General features: G+C 37.7%; 2 protein-coding genes across 2 annotated transcripts; both read right to left on the bottom strand.

Moving 5' to 3' along the window:
- Positions 1-1,259: 1,259 nt before the first annotated feature.
- Positions 1,260-1,648, bottom strand: EV154DRAFT_486978 (uncharacterized protein; the record flags this gene model as incomplete). Its single annotated transcript, XM_051598915.1, has 2 exons — positions 1,260-1,470; positions 1,494-1,648. The coding sequence occupies 2 exons, from the start codon at positions 1,646-1,648 to the stop codon at positions 1,260-1,262; spliced, it is 366 nt and encodes a 121-aa protein (XP_051451943.1).
- A 413-nt stretch (positions 1,649-2,061) lies between these two features.
- Positions 2,062-3,796, bottom strand: EV154DRAFT_486977 (uncharacterized protein; the record flags this gene model as incomplete). The annotated part of the gene is made up of 4 exons (XM_051598914.1): positions 2,062-2,251; positions 2,598-2,806; positions 3,574-3,636; positions 3,761-3,796. The coding sequence occupies 4 exons, from the start codon at positions 3,794-3,796 to the stop codon at positions 2,062-2,064; spliced, it is 498 nt and encodes a 165-aa protein (XP_051451942.1).
- Positions 3,797-22,484: the final 18,688 nt, after the last annotated feature.

Raw genomic sequence — 22,484 nt, 5'->3', positions numbered from 1 at the left:
TTTTGACTTTCTTCAGGGTAAGATTTACACCATACTGTCTCGCTCAGCTAACTTATTGTCTTAAAAATAGATTTCCAAGCTATTCCCCAACTTCAAGCCCCCTTTTGCATTCTGCTCAAATATCATCGTTGTCAAAAACTATATACGCACTGGCTGACAAGAATAGTAAACATACGCTCGCCTTAGGACTCCTCGTTTTTCAGTCGTCTTGCTGATTCTCTGTCTCGCTGTCTCGCTGTCTCGCTGTCTCACTGTCTCGCTGTCTCACTGTCTCACCGCGCCAATAGCTCTCTTTAGTAAACATAACTACGAAACGCTGCTTTCTACTTGTTTATTGTATTTGACGTGAACCCCATGGTTATAAAACGATATACTCTTTTACCTCCCCTGATGACTATAGGACCCCAAACAAGTACACGGTAAGGTAAGTTTTATAATTTGGAATGTGTAAATAGATCTAGTGTGTATACGTGTTTTTTTTACAAAATAAAAATTTTTTCATCCCATAAATCCTATTATTAAGCCCATTTGAATACATCTTTTTCTATAATTTAATCCAATGATCGTAAAGCATATCTGAATAGATGCTATAATTAATCCAGTAATAAAAAGGAATTCATCATCATCTTGATTATTAAAGCCAATGATGTACGATCATATATAAGATATGACGAATATCAAGCCAGTAATACCAAAGCTATATTATGAATCATCAAAGAAGCAGCCAGTATCATGTCCCCATCTATAAAATTTAGTCCAATGAAACCATGCTATATATCCAGGTATTAAGATAATTAATCCATAAGGACGGTACAGTCTTTAAGATAATTAATGCTAAAGGATGGTACAGGTATTACCATAATTAATGCAAAAGGATGGTACAGTCTTTAAGGTAATTAATGCAAAAGGATGGTACAGGTATTACCATAATTAACCAGTCATAACCGGAGTTCCAGGTATTTGTATATTTAACGGAGTCCGGGTATGACCCATCAATTTGAATATTTAACCAGTCATAACTGGTCATAACTGTATGTAAAAAAGTACGAGTGCGGAGTTCAAACCAGTGAACCCGGGCCGGAACAAAAAGCCAAGATAAAAGAATAGCTCAGAAATAATTAATAAAAAATAACTTTTCTTTCCCTTTTATAACGATTGATAAAGTACCTACCGTCAGCGTATACTTGGTGGGATTGACATGTTTGTCATATGCTTTTCTGTTTTTGTCGGTTGTTCTATTTGAGCCAATCACATGACTTTCACGTGAGCGCGTAAACCTTCGGCCGAAGCGAGAGTCGTTTTTGATCCTTCTGGTAAATCCTCTTTGGTTGGTGTGGAATGTCGTGATGAGGTGAATGTAAGGTGGTTTTGTTTTCGTTTTGCTTGGTGTTTGTCTTTGTTTCCTTTGTGTTTTTGCCCTCGTGCAAGGCTTGCCTCACTTTTGGTATTCGTACTTCTCTTGTAGTAGTACTGTAGAGCATAAAGAGTAATACTTTGTGTCTGAGCACAAGTTTAGATTCAGCTCGTTTTGGTCAATTGTGTTGCGGGTCACCAATTTGTACTCAGTGCGAGGTGGTATTATTTCTGTTGTCTGTGTCTGTGTTCGTGTTCCTGTTTTCTTGTTCTCTTCTCGTGTTGCCTCGTTCATCTTGTTCACACAAGATTTGATTACTGTAATTTCGATCTTGACATCTAGTCTTACGTGTGATATACACCCTCTTTATAGTAATAATATGAGTAATCTTCTCATTTTGCTCTTGCAGTACAAGATGTCGTGCTTCCCAAGGAATAATCTGATGTAATCACAATTAATGTAAAAGATATAAAAGGCCCTCAAAAAGCCAGAATCTTAATAAAGCTTATCTTATTTTTATCTCTAAATTTCGGACCTGTGTGTAGTTTTGTGTGCTATTGGTATTTTGTCTACTTGAATCATTTCTATTAGTCATCCAATAACGTAGGTGTATTATTGCATTAATGGATCGTTTGTCGAAACTTATTAACATGACCATTTATTTGCTGGGTATTATAGTCTGCTGCTACCTTTCATTTATTGCCCTCTTATCGTTTGAGAACACTACCCATTGTCCAACCGACGATAACCCGAATACTAGCTATATTCATATTACAATACTGTGTCAGTACCAAAATGGTAGCGATGCCTACAATCAAAGTACCAAGCAGTCCGACCCGCACCATTCCGGTAGACACGGACCTCGACATGGATATTCCGGTAGAACTCGAAATCAGGCTAAAGAAGACCAAATATCAGAAGAGGAAGTTCGTACCACTTACTAAAAACAATACAAGGTCAAAGAAGCGGAAACAATAATAACACCACTTTTATTAAATCAATATCATACCACTCGGGATTACTATCTCTTCATCATATATATTAAACAGGTGCTCAACTTATCAAGACATCACCTGTTCATAAAATTACTATATTCATTATCACACTATCAATTATCTCAAGTATAAATAACCAACTTGTATCATTAATAAATCATTATCTTTATTTTGACATTAAATACTTCTTTGACTATTCTTTATAATTAACCACTGAGAGTTGAATTATAATATACCTTGAGACTTACAACTGTGTCAAGCCCCGAATTGTCGATGTTTCTGATGCTTCTCTAAGCCACATTCCGACCCGGACTCTTGAACCCGACCCGGACTCTACCGTGGACGTTGAAATGCCTCTGGAAATCGAATTACGATTAAAGAAAGCTAAACTTCTAAAAAGGAAGTTTGTACCCAAGATAACCAATGCCAATAGAAAACGGCCAAAGAAGTAACACCACTTTATTATAAATATCACAACACTACTTCTACATTCAATAACCTGATTAATTATATTTATCACAATCAATCTTTATATCTATCACCATACTTTTATTATATTATCACCATACATATCAACATCATATTATCACATTATTATCACATTCTATATATTCCCCAAACTAGTATAAATAGCTCCTAGCTTTGTATCAAATAAACATTATCTTCTATTTTATAATTTCAAGTACTTGCTTACTTACTTACTGATTAACCACTGAGAGTTGAATCTTACATACACTACTTAGCCTATTACAAGACTGATAACCGTGTCAAGCCTGTAAATGTCGATGGATCTGATGCCTCAGAGAATCACGTGACTAGCCGGGTTAGTCCGACCCGAAGTCGGGACCTTGAACTTAGGCTTAAGAAGACCAAGAACCAGAAAAGGTTATTTGTACCAGTCAAGAATAATCACATGAATAGGAAAAGGCCCAAACCGAATAACACCACTTAAATGTATATACATAACGCCACTTCGGGTTCACCTATTTCACATCAACAACCTGTTTATATTACTCATCATCATTACTATTATTACTATTATTACCATCACCATACCTTATTATTATATTTATCACATCACCTATATCTTTACATTCAGTATATATATCCCTTAACATTAGAACAATAAACCATTATCTTCTATTTTAGTATTAAATACTTATTTACCTATTTCCCCTTCTAATTAACCACTGAGAGTTGAATTAGAACTATATTGAAACTTACATACTTTGTCAGTCCCTGGAATGCCGTTTCCGGAATGGCAGTTACTAATGGGGGACTGAAGATCTTAAAAAGCAAAGAAAAGTTATTTTATTAAGAACTAATTTAGAACTATATTTATCAGAGTATTTCTTGGGCCTCTTGGTTCGGCCCGGATTGATGGGTTTGAATTCTGGCTTAACGTGTTTACGTGGAGGTCTGTTTGCAGGCCTGACAACTTTGACATATGCTGTGAGGTTATAAACGTTGAAGATCAACTAAAAGCTTCTAGAACGTTTGTAAAAGGAAATATAGAAGGTTGTTTAACTAAATGAAGGCCCCTCACAAGCACACAAAAATTTTTTTTAATGGTCCAAATATAGGACTTTTTTTTCTTCTCCGTTTTTTTTTTTTTTGGTGAAAGGTCACCTCAGATTCCAAAAAGATGTATTTTCTCAGAAATTCGTGACGATGCTTTTTAAATGGCTTGTTTTGGATGATTAAAATTGATGTTTTCTCGAATTGCTAAAATGTCTGGACTGGATTTCATTTTTTATTTTTTTATTTTTTCTTTTGCCCCCTTTCCATAATTTATTTTATTTTTTAAGTTGACAAAAATGAACCCTCTTCAAATTGCAACTGTCATGTCTCAATTACACCTTCATATTATGGAACTTTTAGAAAATTCACGTCGTTTGGAAGAAGATGCCAAAAGTCTTCACTCGATTAGTGAACTCTTGATTGCCGAACGCCTTCAATTTGGTTATATTGCTAGTGACTTCCAGAGTCAATTCGGTGTTGCCATCACCAGTTTACCCATTTTTTTCGGGGGTGAATATGTCGAGAGAACCCGAACGGTTGTTGGTGCCGATGGTCGTAGAGAGTCTCGTCGATACCACTTTTGGAAATTGGAACACCCTTTTCTGAACGACGATGACGAGAATCAAGTCAACAGTTACCGGGCAACATACCGCATGAGTAAGCGTGCATTCGAGCATTTGGTGAACGAGCTGTCCTTGCACGAGGCGTTCAACCTTGTCGCACCTAACACCATCCCGATCTACATTCAGATCGCAACGGCTTTATTTCGTTTGGCCAATAGTCATATCGGATATCGTCAACCGTATATGCATTTGGGTGTTTCTTACGGTAGTTATAACAACTTCACCAAACGAACAGTCAAAGCAATCAAAGGAAGACTGGGTCACTTAGTTGCTTGGCCAACTGACCCAGAGGAAGCAGGTGAAGTAGCTCTCGGGTTTGGTAGTAACGATCGTCGCAGGTTGAGCCACGTTATTGGTGCTGTGGATGGCAAGAATTTCAAAATTTACAAGCCTTCTGGTGAAGCTGGTGGGATGTTCAGAGATCGTAAGAATGATTACTCTGTCAAACTGACGGCAGTTTGTGACTCTGAGTTGCGATTTACGTACATCAGAGTAGGTGATTCAGGTATTGTAACCAAAGCCAAAAACCTAAAAAAATACAAATATGCTAATATGTATTAATCTATCAGGAAGAACACATGATGCAGCCGCATTCACCTCGAGTGATCTCTTTAGAACCATTCTTGCAAACCCTGAGACCTACTTCCCTGGTCGTACGTTTTTGGTTGGTGACTCTGCATATCCTTTGGGTCCCAATTTAATTACACCCTTCCCGGAAAGTCAATGTTTGGTTGACAGCAATAAACGTACATTCAACCATATACATTCGGCCACAAGAATGGCTATTGAAAGAGCGTTTGGTGTACTGGTGGCTCGTTGGAGATTTACTGGTCGATATATCTACCTCTTAGATCAGCTGTCAATCAATGAGGTTATTACTTCAGCCTGCCTCTTGCACAATATGTGTATTGATCTTCGTGATCCTGGCTTTACAGATGTTGTTCTGGAAAATATCCGTGGTGCTGTTGGTACAGAAGAGACAAATTCGGATATAAATGGAAATGATAGACGAACCGAATCCCTTACTAGCTTGATCCGTACCAGAACAAACTACAGAAACAGAACAAGGGAAGTATAAAAAAGACTTTATTTATATAAAAAAAAAAAAAAAATGGGGCTCCCCTTCGGGTCGCTGATCCCATTTTTTAAAAGGCGTATTAGGCCAGTCCTCCGACCACATATTTTTTGACCTGCGCTTCGCTCCGGTAAAAATACGCGGTTCCCGGAGGACCCATCAGCAAACCCAAAGTTGATTTTATAATTATTGAAATATTCATATTTGTTTATTTATTTTTGCTTTTAAGTCAACATCCACAGAGGTTCATGGTAACTTGTGAATGAGATGTATCGTCCAGAAGAAATTACGTCTTGATTAGTGAAAATGTTGTCGATGAAAGTTTTTAACTTTGTAGTTGATTTTACGAAATCAGGAAGCGAGCTTTGGATACCATGTTGGCCCAGGAAAGAAACTATTGCCGTTCTTTCTGTGGAATCTTGATTGAAGTCGATGTTGAAGTCACCAGCAATTACGATGTTAATATATGGGTGTCTAATTATAAATTCCAAAGCTTCGAGCAAAAGATCAGTGTTTTGTGTTGGACTAGGTGAAGCATAAACGCTACAATATATTGTGGAATCAATTGTCACTGTGGACACGCTTACCGACGACGAGTTGACATTGCTACGAAAAATTTCGGAGGAAGAAGTCATACTCTCACAAGTTACATTATCAGAGACGTAACAGCAACATCCTACAGGTTTACGTGTAGAGCTTGTACAATCTAAGGACGATACCAACTTAAATCCTGGTATGACGAAGTTATCGGTCGGTAATGTCCAAGTTTCGTTAAGAAGAATGATATCTGATGAAAGATATACTGGATCATTTGTAATTTGATTTAAATGAGCCTGGAGACTCTGGACGTTGTGCGAGATAATTTGAAAGTGCTCTTTTTTCGTCAACTTTAAGAAAGTGGGGTTAAGCATGATTGTTGGTTGACGTTGCATTTCTAAGTATAAATCACTGCTTTTTTCAGATGATAAGGGTTTTGGCGGAACAAAAGTGTTGTTTTTGCACACAAGGGTCAAGCCATTAGCAGTTGTGGCTCTGGAACAAGCAACGTAAGTTAAAGATCTTTGCATTTTATGCTTTCCTACATCATACACAACAACATTTTCGTAAGTACCGCCTTGAGATTTGTGGATTGTTAAGGCTTCTGCGGGAACAATTGGAAACTGTTTTCTGTTAACCCTCAAATTTGTTTTGCGGTTACTGGTTATTTGCAATGAAACCGGCTCAATCATAGTCCAGTTGTCCAAGACCGAACGAGTTCTTGATCTTAAAGCTGTTTGTTTTTTTCTCAAAATAGCCCCGCTTGTCTCATCGTCAAACTTGATCCATATTCTTAATGGCTTCTTTTCGCCACCAGATGATCCTTTAAGCGTGCCATAGTCAATCTGCTGTAAATAACCGGTGGTGCCATTTACAAGCCCGTCCGATGTATCCAAGTTTGAAGTGATCATATACCTTGCTTCAATTTGTAATCTAAGGTGCTTCATCAATCCCAGATTTTTGACAGTGTGAACTGAATCAGTAGCCACAGAAGCAAGTATGTGCTTGACAGCAGTATCATTTGTACAATCTCCGAGAACCCTGTCAAAACCGACAGATACGGCACCTTCAGTTGCCATGTTCGCAAGGATAGCGCTATTCATATTACGAACCATATTGTTGGTGTGGAATAATCGAATAGGCCTTTCTTCAGAATTAGAGAGAGCAATGTTTCCTGAATGAGGAAACACGGCCTCATCATTTTTTAATCCATTTAATTCTTCTTCAGTGAGCCGTAAAACCCTGCTTTGAAACAATGCGACATCATTTTGAGTCATTTCTCCAACAGCCATGTTGTTGAGTGCAACAGCAAAATGAAAGTCATCTCTTTGTCTCATGATCTGTACCAGCCTATGAACTGCAAACTCCTTCCACAATCGTGTACCAAATGTTGCAAGATAAGGGTCTGACGGAGGTTTGGTAGAGTACAAAGGTGATGAAGCTACTGGGGATAGCTGGTAAAAATCACCAAGGACTATAACTGATATACCTCCAAAAGGCAGCAAAGAATCGAAAATATCTCGTAGTCTTTTGTCGATCCAAGAAAAAATAACATCTCCAACCATGCTTATTTCATCGATAATAAGAACTTTTAAATCCTTCAATGCAATGCACATAGAATGGCTTACATCGGCTGATAGTCTATTTACCTCGCCCTTTCCATACTGGCTTATTGGCAATTGAAAAGCACCATGGAGGGTTTGACCGCGAATGTTAAAAGCAGCTTTTCCGGTAGGAGCTGTGAGTAGCACTGATGGGGTGTTGGTTTCAAGATCTCGGTCATCATCAAATTCAATGCTTATTGCTTCATACAATGCTTTTATCAACATACTTTTGCCGACACCTGCACCGCCAGTTACAAAATGATAAAATGGGGCAAATGTTTTAACGGATTCATTGCTACTACTAAACATGCGCACAGTAGTTCTGTCACGATTATACCTAATGTGGTTCACAGAATGCATGAGATACTCACGTTGTTTTTGGTTCAACTTTGATACTAGTTCATAGAAATTGGACTTGGTGAGTCTATCAGGTCTAGAAAGCTTTTCAAGATACGTCTTTTGACCATCGTTGTTTCTAGCTGTCCCTTCACGCAAATCATCCGAGAGGTCGTTACTACGATGGTAGTCTCCCTCACTTGAATCATCAATATCAACTGTATACCTTCCAAAATCATTTTTTTGATCATAGTACTGAGTCGAACCACCAGTAGACTGACCCTCGTCATTTTCGTTTTCACCATTTTCTTTTCTTCACTTTCATTTGAATGCTCTTCGTGAAGTTGATCCATATAAGAGTCGAGGGTTGAATCTTCAATCGCACAAAATTCCTGTTTATTTTCCAAGACCTCTTCAATATTACTATTGAACAGGTCCTCACAGTCAACGTTCAGTAAATCCTCTTCTTCATTTTTCCAAGGACGGTAGAGCATTAACAAAGTTCGAAAATACTCAGAACGATCATTATCAATATTGAATTTGAAATATCTAATAACCTTCGATTTTGCACGACGACGAAGAAACCCAGAGTCGTTTTTCAATTGGAAAACTTTACCAACGGGACCAGCGGGCAGGATATACCCTGACGATTCGTTTTCTTCTTCTAAACCCAAATTTTCGTCATTTTCATCACCAGTGCCATTGGTTTCATCAACTTCGTTAATTTCGTCAGTTCTTGATTTCTTACCAGGTTCTTTCCTACTGATTTCAAAGTAAGCACAAAATTGTGCCAAATTGAGAAAATTCAATGTATCTGGTCTATTGATATAGTGCTCAATCAATCCAGGAACAAAGCAGTCGGTTAATTAGGTGGTAACTTGATTAACTCATCTTTTCCTTTCAAAATATGTGTCCGTTTCTCAGGTCTAGAAGTAGGAATGAATACTGTTACTGTGCTTGCTTCAACCATTCTGATGGCCAGAAGATTATATGCAGCTTCTTGAGCGGACACCTCACTGGAATTATAGTATGTCGATGCCAAAGACCTTAACATATTAAACGAGGTTGAATTGGGATTTTCCTTCTCTTTGACATATATATCTTCCATGGTTTTACTTAATCCACGGTCAGTCTTATTTATATAATCTAAAACATAGGCACAACAGGCGTAAGGATCGATAATAAACTGTATGTCCATGTTTGATCTGAAGAGACTGATAATTTTTCTGTTGTAGTTATTAATCATAATAGCATTGGGTGCTCTTTTGATATAAATTTTGTTGAGTTTCAAGGTGGATCGTAACGCAAGAACATATGTTTGATATGATGATATCTCAACTACATCCAAAAATTGTTCAAACGACATCTCAGATTCTGCCAAAGTCTTATAATTATTGTTGATGTAATCCATGATACGGGCATTTATGCCGCGTAATTGCTTAATTTCATCTGCTGAATGTTCTTCTGGGTTCAATGGTTCCATGATTTCGGTCTGTTCCATTGGAGGAAATGGAATATTAAATCTGCATTTGATTTCGTTACCCCCTCTTTTTCTTCTACATGTACTGGTATGTTTATGCGTTTGTCTGGTTTTGATGAGGTTATTCCAGGTAGTTTCTGTGCTTTTAGACTCCACATCATGATGAGGGGTACCATCCCAAATTTTGCTGCAAGTAATTACTTTGTCAACGAATTCACAAATTGCGCTCTTCATACTGGCAGCTTCGTCTCGAGTTGCACATTGTTTATCTTCAAATTTGGGTGCATCCTTCAGCCAAATAAGCATATGCACGTGAGGAGATCCTGTATTTGATTACATTTTAATTACGCAGCAAAAAATCTATTATAATTCCAAATTTACCTCTGTGTTGAAATTCAACTCTGAAGAAGTACTCGTTGATGCTAAATCCAGCAAAAGGCCCTTCTTTGTCAAGCCAAGTCTTTTTCAGTTCTCGGAATCTGTGATCAAAATATCTGGCTGTGGTGATGGGATCAGCTTGTAACAATCTGGCTTTTTCATCGTATGATAACTCTTCAGCTTCATCTTCTGTCATAACATCGTCATCTATAACTTTCTTTAATATGCATAAAAGTTCGTTCCATTTGGTCTCAGCAGCAGAAACAGTTACAAACAAAGTCGGAACCCCCAATTGTCTGATCATGGCCATAGAATTTTTCTTTTGGTTCTTCCAATATTCTGATGATGAACGGATACCTGAAAATGTTTTAAAAGCTTGATCCTTGTTTAAAAGATTGGAGACATAATCTTCATTTGACACGTCTTTTGCTGTAAAAGGAATGCCATCAGCTCCATTGCTGCTTCTTTTTCTTAAAATAGTGCTGATATTCGAACTCATCTTAGTTAACAAGCATTTGCGATCCATATACAAAAGTAGATCAGGACGCATTGCAGCTCTTCTATCAAACCTTCGTACAACGGATTTTGCCAAATTGCCGTAAGAAACTGACCCTGACCCTTCCAGCTTATGACCGTAATAGACTTTTGGGAAAGATAAGAAATCACTATCTTTGTCAGTCAAAACTGATATAGGTGTCATTCCTTCCCCAGGAGCAAGTCGAATTGTGAAATCATTATCACTGGTAAGAATCGATTCCGTTGTACCTGCATTTAATGGTTCATCTTCCGCAGGGTTGGTTTCATTGCTTTCAAGTTCAATCCCTTGTTCATCAACAGTGTCATCATCGTCCTCATTTGTCTGAACAGGTACATTTGTATTTATGTTGTTTTCATTCCATTCATTTTAATTTGCAATTTGAATATCATATTCGACATATATAGGTGTGGATTGCAAGTATAGGGCAGCATCCCATATTTTGACAGGACTGACATTACCCTTTATGTAATCTTTCGTGAATATTAATTTTCTTGCTAAACTGATATGTATTATGCTAGTAGAATCGTAATTACGAGGCAAACAGCTCACAGTGGTATCAACATTAACAGGAACGTTAACAATGCCTCCCTTGGTTTTGTATTGTCCCAAAAGCCCTTTATGTGACCAAATTGACTGAAATACATGTCGAGGGGATACCAAACGCTCTTCAAGTCTTGTTAACGAATCGATACATGCTACTTTATCCGGAAAATGAAAACCATTTTTTAAAGCGATTGTTGGTACTCTGCTTTTTTTGATAGAAGCTTTACAGGTTGAACAGAAATAATTCTTCTCTGGGTTGCCATCTTTCATAATCGTAACGTTGTTTAAATCCTCGAATTTATGATTATCAACTGCCCAAAATGCTACCTCTACAACGTCACTTTCGCATTTCCATTTCGATAGCATTGTCTCCTTATCAACCAGGGATACCTTTTTGAGAAAAAACAATCCTCCGCAACATACGCAAACTAAAGTTGGTCCCTCCTTTATGCTTTTTTCATACTTTCGTCTAGTATCCTCCCATGATGAAACCTATTAAATAATTGCTTCAGAGTTAAATGCAGTATCCAGTATTGATTGTGTTTCATTTCTGCTTACAATAGGTGCTTGACGCCTTTGTCGTTGATAGTTGCGCTGATACTCACGTCGTGTTTCGGGACGATCATTTTCTGGTCTAATTGTTTCACTGTTTGTATGCTGGCTTTCTCGTCTTCTCGGAGATTCCTCGGTGTCCAGTCTAAACCTTCCCATACCTTCATTACTATTCTCGGTTGGTTGTTCATCTTCAGACGATTCGAGATCATTCATTCTAGGACGTGGCCTTTTTCTATTGATCTCGGCAATCACTTCAAAAACATCTCTGGGTAATCTTATGGTAAGATTGTTTGAGGTACTTGTATGTTCAGCAGACGCAGGCACAATGTCTTCACTAATCTTTGAAGATTCACCAAGTTTTGTATTGATCTCGGCTTCGGCTCTCAAAGGAACTCTGGGCAATCTAATAATGAGCTTATTTGAAATGCTGCTAGTTTCCTTAACTTGTCTGGGCAATCTAATAATGAGCTTATTTGAAATGCTGCTAGTTTCCGTAACATGTCTGGGCAATCTTAAAATGAGCTTATTTGAAACGCTGCTAGTCTCATTAGATTGCTCAAAATCGTTGTCTTTGTTATGAATTTCTCTGTTGTTTGAGGATTCACCTTCTTCAATAGATTCTGTTGGTCTTCTTAATCTGATGAAAAGTTTTTTGCAATTGACTGGTTTGTCATTCTCATTTCTTTGAGAAGTTGAAATCCTTCGCAGATCTTTCTGTTTTCCTTTGTCTCTCTTTGTCAATTTATCTTTTGGCATATTTTGGTACTTGTTTTATTTAAGAGAGGTCAAAATGAAGGGTTTTCAGTTACTCTATATGTGTTCCATATATGGTGATTTTTTATTCCGTATATGGTAACTTTTTGATGATTTTTATCCAGTTCTCAGGCTACTTGACTACGTAAACTACGTCTAATACGCCAAAAATTAAATGTTATTATCATTAGAGGAAGGAGGGGAAGGATTGTTGTTGTTGTCGCTAGTATTGGTGGTGGAAGGGGAAGAGGTAGGAGGGGGGTTATTATTTGCAAGAGATAAAGCAAACAATTCGGCCATTCTAGTCATAGCCGAAGTAGCTTCTCTCAACATCTCCGAATTTTCACGTCTTAGACGGTTATTCAACTCGATTTGCTCTCGATGAAACCGACGATCATCAGCTCTCTCTTGACGATTTCTTTCTGTCGTATTTGGGTACGATTCACTTAAAGAATAATTAAGCAAATCGTTTAAATAAATAAACTATGAAATTAAAACAACCTTTGATGTTGCATATCAGCATACGCTTGTATACTGCTATACAACTTCTCCTACTTCGAGTACATACTTCTATATATTAAAGATTGCATGATTGGCCTAAATACGATATAAGAATGACAGTTGGATACAGAATGCTATACCACTGAGTTACGATATCACCGATCGAGAAGAGAAACTTCTCAGATCAATCAAGAATTATAAGAAAGAGAAACTTAATATTAATAGTTCTCTCAATGGATTAGCTACCCAGAGAGAGAATAGAACAGCTATTAATATAAATGGTTCATTTACTTATATATTGATATAGTTATACTGCTGATAAAGAGTATAAAGAAATAGTGTATGAATTAATGGATACCTAGCTTCTACAACGAAATATACAAATATCGATAAGACATTTTATATTTGGGATCGTAATTTATTCATCAATATTATAATGATTGTTTTGACTTTGCAGTATATACCTTATTTAGTAATTCGGACTGTTCTTTTTTTTTTTTTTTTGCGCGGCCAAGCGAAGCGCAGGTCGAAGCAACAGACATGTATCAATATTATAATGATTGTTTTGACTTTGCAGTATATACCTTATTTAGTAATTCGGACTGTTCTTTTTTTTTTTTTTTTTGCGCGGCCAAGCGAAGCGCAGGTCGAAGCAACAGTCATGTATCAATATTATAATGATTGTTTTGACTTTGCAGTATATACCTTATTTAGTAATTCGGACTGTTCTTTTTTTTTTTTTTTTGCACGGCCAAGCGAAGCGCAGGTCGAAGCAACAGACATGTATGAGTATAATAAACACTTACTGAGCTGGGAGGGGCTGTAAGTCCCGACCAACACGGTACATAAAACATTGAGTGAAAAAAATAATGATTAGCATTGAGTGAGCTGGGACGGGCTGTAAGTCCCGACCTACACAGTACATAAAACATTGAGTGAAAAAAATAATGATTAACATTGAGTGAGCTGGGAGGGGCTGTAAGTCCCGACCAACACAGTACATAAAAGATTGAGTAAAAAAAAATTATTGATTAGCTGTTTCCGAATATTGGGTGTCACAACTATAAATAAAAAATAAAAAAGCGTTAACTTTGTTCAGCCCCTTTTTTCACGAACAATAACAAATGTCTAACATTGGTGATCACGAATTTATTTATTTCGATGGAAGTAGTCCTCGACGTCGAGGCAGAGCAAGACTCAATGCAGCAGAGTCAGCTAATCCCAGAGGTGGAAGACACTCCAGTCGAATCAACATTCCCAGAGCTCCGAGATTCAGTAACGGTAATAGAAACTCGAACGAAGACCCTGAGATCCAGAATGACGCTACCAGCAACACTGATCCAGAAAGTGAACCAACATCTTCTTCAACAGGTAAAATAGAAAATGAACGCAAAAACAAGTATTCTGAACCTTTTTTTTTTTTTTTTTTTTTTTAGCCAGAGATCATGACCTAAATCGTGCCTGTCATGAAAATTTTGAAGAGGCAAATCTTCTTCGTGAGCGTAGAGGTATATACCGTGGAGATGCAACTTCAGATTTTTATGGACGCCATAATTTACAAGGGATGACAGAAAGATGCCCTTATTGCCATGCTATGCTGCTTAAAGAAGAACAAGCGACCAATCAAAAATTTTCTTTTTGCTGCAGTAATGGAAAAGTCAAAATTGATATCGTAGCTATGCCAACCATTCTCATGCAAAAACTTTTGACAGGTGAGCATCCTACCAGTACTGAGTTCAGAAAAAATATCAGAATGTACAATAATGCTTTTGCATTTACCTCATTTGGAGCCGATCACGAGGATGAGATGTTCAGTGGATCAAATCAAGGATCGTTCACGTTCAGAATCCAAGGAGGAACTTACCACCGATCTGCCCCATTAACTGTCAGTGAAGGTAGAAAGCCTGTTTTTGCTCAGGTTTACTTCAGTGATCCTAACTTACGCGTCCAGCAGCATATCGATTTCAATGAAGTTTTGGATCGTCAGTTGGTTGCTCAGTTGAATCAAATGATGGATGACGTATCACCGTATGCCAGTCTTTTTGAAAATGCTAGACAAAGATTTTCGGCAAACACAGTTGATGGCCAAAATGGTGTCAAAGATTTGTATGTTTATGTACGTGGAAACCCTGGACTTGGTCGGCAATACGATGTGCCTATTGCAGACGAAGTTGCAGCATATATTGCGGATGCAACAGTACCGGATGAAATCACGAAAGGTAGTAGAGAAGTCGTCGTCTTTTCAACTGTAAATGGATTTCCCAAAAAAATGAATGACTGTCACAGTTCATACGATTCCTTACATTTTGCATTGATGTTCCCTGGAGGTGATGACGGATGGAACACTAATTTGGAACTGAATTTAGACAATGAGGTCATTCAAAGAAATCAAGAAAGGGATGAGCAGAGTTTAAGCAGTAACCGAATGACACAAAAATCGGTGTCATTAAATCAATTTTACCAGCATCGATTGCAAGTACGACCTGAAGAAACAATGACATGTCATTTTGGTAGATTGTTTCATCTGTATATCGTGGATATGTATTGCAAAATTGAAGGCCGTCGATTGTATTACTTACGTACGAATCAAAGTATTTTACGTTCTGAGTTGTATTCTAGATTAGCGGATGTGCAAGTAGGTGTTGATATGAGTAGAGAATCGATTGGCAAGAGAGTTATTTTACCTTCCAGCCATACAGGCTCGCCAAGGGCCCTACATCAAATGCAACAGGATGCCATGGCTGTTGTTAGAGCTCTGGGAAAGCCAGATTTATTTGTAACAATTACTTGCAATCCAAATTGGAAAGAAATTGTTGATGAGTTGTTACCAGGTGAGGTCCCTTCGGATCGACCCGATTTAATCTGCCGAGTTTTCGACTTAAAACTAAAAGAAATATTCATCGATATCAAAGATAAAATGATATTCGGAAAAGTTAAGGGCTTAATCCATGTTATTGAGTATCAGAAACATGGTCTACCCCACGCCCATGTTGTAATCATCCTTGCTGAGTGTTCTAAACTACATACTCCTCGCGATATTGATAAATATATTTCTGCTGAAATCCCTGATCCTATTCGTTTTCCTAAGGCCTACAAAACAATTACAAAACATATGATGCATACCCCATGTAGTATCTCTTTAACTGATTCCCATGATAAAGTAAGAATGTGTCGGGATAACAAAGACAAATCATGCAGTAAACACTTTCCAAAAGATATGTACCACGCAACTGTCATTGATGAAAAGGGGTTTGCAAAATATAGAAGACGCCCCACAAATCTTTTTGTTCTTTTTCCAAATGGGTACCACGCTGATAATCGTTGGGTTGTTCCTCACAACTTATATCTTGCTGTTAAGTACAACACCCACATCAATGTTGAATTTTGTGCTGGAAATCAGGCCATTAAATACCTGTTCAAGTATATTTACAAGGGATCAGATCGGGCACAAATTGCAGTGTTACCTGCTCAGACCACTCCTATCAATATGGCAACCGACACTCCAGCTGTCATTTTACCAGATGACGAACTGGATGAAATAACGAGCTGGTTGAGCTTTCGGTATATATCTACAATAGAAGCATGCTGGCGTATCATGGGTAAACGTACTCATTCGTGTCAGCCTTCGATAAAAAGATTGGCTATTCATTTGCCTAATCAGCAGAATGTCACTTTTGTCGAGGGTGCAAGTAATTTCGAAATACAACGGGCCATGGAAAAACAGACAACCTTGACTGCTTATTTTCAGCTAAATCGTGATGATATTTATGCCAGGTCTATTCTTTACAATGATATACCAGCTGATTATGTCCAAGACGCCAAGACCCATTTATGGAAAAGACGACGCAATTACCAGAAGTTTCCTCCAATTGGTAGAATGTACTTCATATCAGCTACTGACATTGAAAGGTACTGTCTGCGATTACTGCTTTTACATGTAAAAGGCGCTACAGGATTCGATCAACTCAAAACCACTGATTCTTATGATGAAGATGGCGTTCGATCGACCGGTACCACCCATTGGGCAACATTTCGAGAAGCAGCACAAGCTCTTAATTTGTTAGAAGATGGAAAAGAGTGGGATAGAGCCATGACTGAAGCTTTTATGCTTTGCTCCAGTTCAGCAAAAATTCGAGAACTTTTTTCTGTTCTTCTTATTTTTAACTTTGTTCCTAACTACAAAGCAATTTGGGACAATCACAGAGATAATCTTTCGGCTGATTTTGAGTACACTTATCGCCAAAGCCTCCCAAACCATGGTGTTGATTCTGAAGGCTGTCCAATTGATTTAAGTGATCAGGATAATGACTATATTACAAATCTGACAATCATTGACATTGCAAATCAATTGCTCAAGAACTACAAGGATATAGCAAATTTTCCTGAATTACCCCAACCCGATCCATCTACCTACAATGCGTATGTTGCAAGGGCTCAAAATTTGTATGCTCACGAAATTGGCCAGTATGATGTGGATGATTTAGCAATCAATGTTGTCGTATATGAAGGCCAAGAAAATGGCAGTTTAAATTCGGAGCAACGTGTCATTTATGACGAGATTGTTTCAGCAATCTACAGAAATAGCGATGCTCCATCACAAAGTTCATTCTTTTTTGTTGACGGTCCAGGTGACACTGGCAAAACATTTCTTTACAATGCTTTGCTTTCAAAAGTACGCTCTGGTGGTGAAGTTGCTTTGGCGTGTGCCTCATCCGGTATTGCTGCTACTTTGCTACCTGGTGGTCAAACAGCCCACTCACTTTTACAAATACCAATTGATATTGACGAATCATCTGTTTGCAACATCAAGTTACAAGATATTAGTGCTAAAATGATAAGTGACGCCAAACTAATAATTTGGGATGAAGCTCCTATGATGAACAAGATGACGTTCGAATGTGTGAGTCGTCTTTTACAAGAAATAACTGGCAATTACACCCTTCTTTTCGGTGGTAAAGTTGTTGTTTTAGGAGGTGATTTCAGACAAACACTACCAATTGTTCAGTTTGGTTCCCGATCTGATATCATCAATGCGTGTGTGACCAATTCGGTCCTGTTCAGGGACTGCAAGGTCTTGCGGTTATTGAGAAATATGCGGCTAACATCAGATTCTATTCTGGATGACGGTACGCCGTTTCAAGATTATCTTTTGGGAGTGGGTGAGGGTCGTCAGCAGATATACGATCAATATGTGTCAATTCCTGCAACAATTGTATCATACGCTGAATCAATCAAGGAGGTTGTTGATAATGTTTTTGGTGATGCATTAAGTGATGAAAATCTGTACCGAAATCGAGATTTCATTGTCAGCAAAGCCATCCTTGCAGCTCACAACACGACAGTTGATGAAATCAATGAATTGGCAACAGAGAAATTACCCGGAATATCTATGGGTTACCTTTCCGACGATTCCATCGAGGAAACCCAAAATTCTGGGTCAGCTAATTTTCCGGTTGAGTCTCTCAATGCAATCAAACCTTCCGGCATGCCTCCACATAAATTAGTATTAAAAAGATTCCAGCCAATTATGTGTCTCAGAAACATCAACCCTGCCGAGGGTCTTTGTAATGGTACAAGACTTATTTGTCGAAATTTTACAAGAAACATAATCGAAGCTGAGATTGCTGTTGGCGATAGAGCAGGTCTCATTGTTTTGATTCCTCGGATCATTTTGATCTCTTCAGATAATGCCAACTTGCCATTCACCCTCCGTCGACGTCAATTTCCAGTGCAACCTGCATTTGGAATGACTATAAACAAATCACAAGGCCAAACTCTTTCTTTTGCAGCAATTTGTCTGATCAAACCCGTTTTCACGCACGGTCAACTTTATGTTGCTTTATCACGGGTTCGTAACCCTGCTAATCTCAAAGTAATCTTACTGAAAGAGCCGCCATTATCAACACTCACAGACAACGTTGTATTTACAGAAGTATTAACTCGAACACAAAATTAAACATAAAATATTCATTATCAATAAAATCTATCTTTATCCCATTTATAAACACTGAGTGGCGTCGGTGGCCCGCTGCAGGCGCGAGATCGCCCCCAGCAGGAACGTAGGTTATTTTTACCGTAGCGAAGCGAAGGTCAAAAAATTACCGAAGTGGGCTGGGGCCGCGATCTCGTTACAAAGATAATAAATAAATGATCAACTATTATGTTCTATTGCCAATTACACTTGACAAACAAGTATGCATCTTTTACAGTAACCGTTGTATGATCTGATAAATAAGTATCTCGTAATACTAAAGATTTATTAGCATACTCATGCTCCCGATCCACTGATATGGGACAACGTTATCTGGAAACAATTCTAAGGAGTAGTATCCATTTAACCCAAGGCGGGAAACAAAGTATAGATCTATTCCAAAACCAGAAAGATTGACTCATCATTAAAACTCAGGAGAGTTGTGCAATATAAAAAGGATCAATTATTTCATAGCAGCAGAGTTCTTTTAGTCTATTTTTACCCCTAATAAAAATATACTTTTATCTCATTACTTTTCTATGTAATATTTTGTCAAATACCACACTTTCGTCAATTTCTTCCATACGGTTTGCCATAAACCAGACAGACACATCAACGTTTCGAGGTCGTCTAGTCACAGGCTCCTCCACATCATCATTATCTTCTACTGTGAATCGTCTACGTCTACCAGAGGTGTGTTGCTCACGATTATCAACAGTTTCACCCGAAAATGAACTATATAGCACGTGTGGGTTGACCGTTGCTATAAGGGTCGTTGCATCTTCCATGGCATCATAAAACTCTCAGTGCGGAAGAGGAGCACTACCAGTAGTTCTAGCTGCATCTCGTTTTTCTCTGTAGGATGCAATCATATCATTCCACTTGTTCTTCATGGAGGTAACACTCCTGGTAACATTGACAGCTTCATGATTGTTAAAGTTTCTCAAAACTGCAGCGTCAAGTTGGTCCTTTTCCTCAGTAGACGAGGTGTTGGTTATTTGGATGGCATAGTCTCTAAACAACTCAATCAAAACGTACGTGCTAGGTGCGTCCCAATTTCTGCCAGTAGATGATTGACGAGTTGCGCCATCAGAAGAAGCAGACTCGGAAGGAGTTGCTGGAGCTGCTCCAGAAGAAACAGGTGCTTCAGAAGAAGCAGGTAAGTTTGCATCGGTGGGAGCAGTGGGGTTAGTAGGAGGATTGGGAGGAGTAGGAGCTGTAGGAGCTGTAGAAGCAGTGGTAGGGGTAGCAGGGGTAGTAGGTACCGGGGCAGCATTTGATGTGACAGGTACATCAGGTCTGGCAGGTGCTGGTCTGTTGGCTCTGGGTCGACCCCTTTGGGTGTTGCCGTTAAAACCGTTGACAAAGTTTTCGCTGGTGTAATTTTGGAAACTCATTTTTTTTTTAAATTGGATGATAAAAAGGATAGAGAGAGAGAAAAAACGAGAAGGGGTTGCAAATAAAAATTTATTTTAGAAAAAAAAACATTATCGTGAATTCAGTAGTCCGTTTTGGGTTTTTTTTCAAATAATAGAAGGGTTTTTAGTACTGTCAGATTTTAATCCTTTATTTGGATAATTCCTTTTTTTTTGCACTGAAAATTTTTCGACCTTTTTTATAATTATCTCTTTTTGTAACATTAATTTTTTAATCATTCAAAATGGAATCTGATGTAACATTTCACCGAAAAAAAAAAAAAAAAGGACAACGAAAAAAAAGTCCTATATTTGGACCATTAAAATTTTTTTTGTGTGCTTGTGAGGGGCCGAAGATTGGCTCTTTCCTTATCGAGAAAAATCCTCTATTATCGTTATTTCAAGTCGCGTCAACCACACTCATATAATCGTTTCTCACTTATCAAAAAGAATACACCTTTTCAACATTTATACACGTTTTTATATCACCTTTTAATTTATTACAAGATTACAACACCTTTTTCCAACACTTTATTTTATTTTCAGTACACACTTTTCAGTATCAATTTTATTATCGTTTTACACTATTTTATTTATCATCAAGTATTTTATTCAACAAGAAGATATGTAAACAGCTTGTTCTCCAAATACGGTTTTGCAAGTCAAGACATTCTGGTTGGTTTTACAAGTTCTCTCAAATATGTTCATTTCAAACATCAAGTCAGTTCAGATTGGAATTTACATACGGATTTTATTATTTTATGCACATATCTCAATTTGGAAAGAAATAATTTATCTCGAGATCAGGCAATATTGAAATGTCTCTAAAAATGCTTCGGTTACAATTACAATTACTCAAGAGAACACTCATATCTTAACACAATTATCTTATTAGATCATTTAGTATAAATACACATGGAATTCTTATACTTTAATAAACTTATCCTTTTCTTACTTTAAAATTTGTTATTGTAACTATTACCTGTGTGGTTCTTTCTGATTGATCGCCTTGTGTTACTTTAATAAGTACCCGTCAATCTTAACGTAGGTTCCTATTACTGTAAAATGGTTCGATTATTAGAGGTTATTATGGCAGTGCCCTTGATTATTGTTTTAGTCTGCACAACCTCTTTGATCTATTCTATTTTATCAATTACTATCACTCCAAATCACTTAACAGAGATTTACCACTTCGTGTACAAATACACTATTTTAAATTGGAGACCACTCCGTGATATTTCAATTGATACCAGTAATAGTCTTATATATTTATTTTCTTGCTTCTGTTTTTACCCGTCTGTTCTTGTTACCCTTTTCTCTTGGTTCCGTTCATCTTTTTATTATCTTTCAATGTCTGCTTCTCGTAATGAAATCAATCCTAATCCTCTGGATACTGTTCGGTCTTTTTTGGGGTCGTCTTCTGCTTCTTGTATGAGCAAGTTTATCTCTAAACCTAAAATGTTTTATGGTAATCGCGAGGATACCATGAAACCCATGACTTGGTTAAAATCTGTTGAAATATTACACAAAGGAATGGACTTTAGTGACCAAGAATTTATTTTCATTGTCTCTTCTTATTTAGCCGGACCGACAGCTTTTTGGTGGGGTGTTGTTGAGAAGGATGTATTATCTTGGAACTCTTTTGTATCTGAATTCACTGGTCAATATGCTTCAGTTGAACAACATGATGCTTGATGGGAAGAATTACAGAATTTAAAGCAATCATCTAATTAAGGTGTCGACGATGTCAAGTTTGGATTACTTGAATTGTATGAGATGCTCGGTGTACCTATAGGTTCTTCAGCTAGAACAAGATTTTTTATGCGTGATATACATAGGGATATCGCCCAAAAGGTTACTGATCTTGGGATTTTATCTAATAATTGGGCTGGAGTCACAGCAGCTGCAAAGAGAGTCGAATTAAGTTTCTTGATGTATGGTCGTGATAACTCATCCTCGTTTGAAATTGCAATGAACACTGAAAGAAGTCGTCAAAATATCCAAGAAGATTCGGAAAGTGTCAAGTCATTTAATTCATTATCAACCACCATGAGAAACGTATGTCAAGAAATGAACGATCTGCAATTGTCTTTAAATACTGTTAGCAATAGTGTGGGAAGCGTCAACAATCTTCATCATATTCGTATCAACGATAGACCTCAAAATGATAATCGCGTCGATATTCGTACATGTTACAATTGTCGTAAAGTAGGCCATATCGCTACGTACTGCAACCAACCAAGATTATCTCGCAATGATAGTCGTGATTATGCTCCTCCGCCATCTAATGCTCAACCTGAACGAA

Source organism: Mucor mucedo (assembly GCF_025094135.1).
Source record: "Mucor mucedo strain NRRL 3635 chromosome Unknown EV154scaffold_164, whole genome shotgun sequence".
Lineage (NCBI taxonomy): Eukaryota > Fungi > Mucoromycota > Mucoromycetes > Mucorales > Mucoraceae > Mucor > Mucor mucedo.
This window is presented reverse-complemented; position numbering and strand designations above follow the sequence as displayed.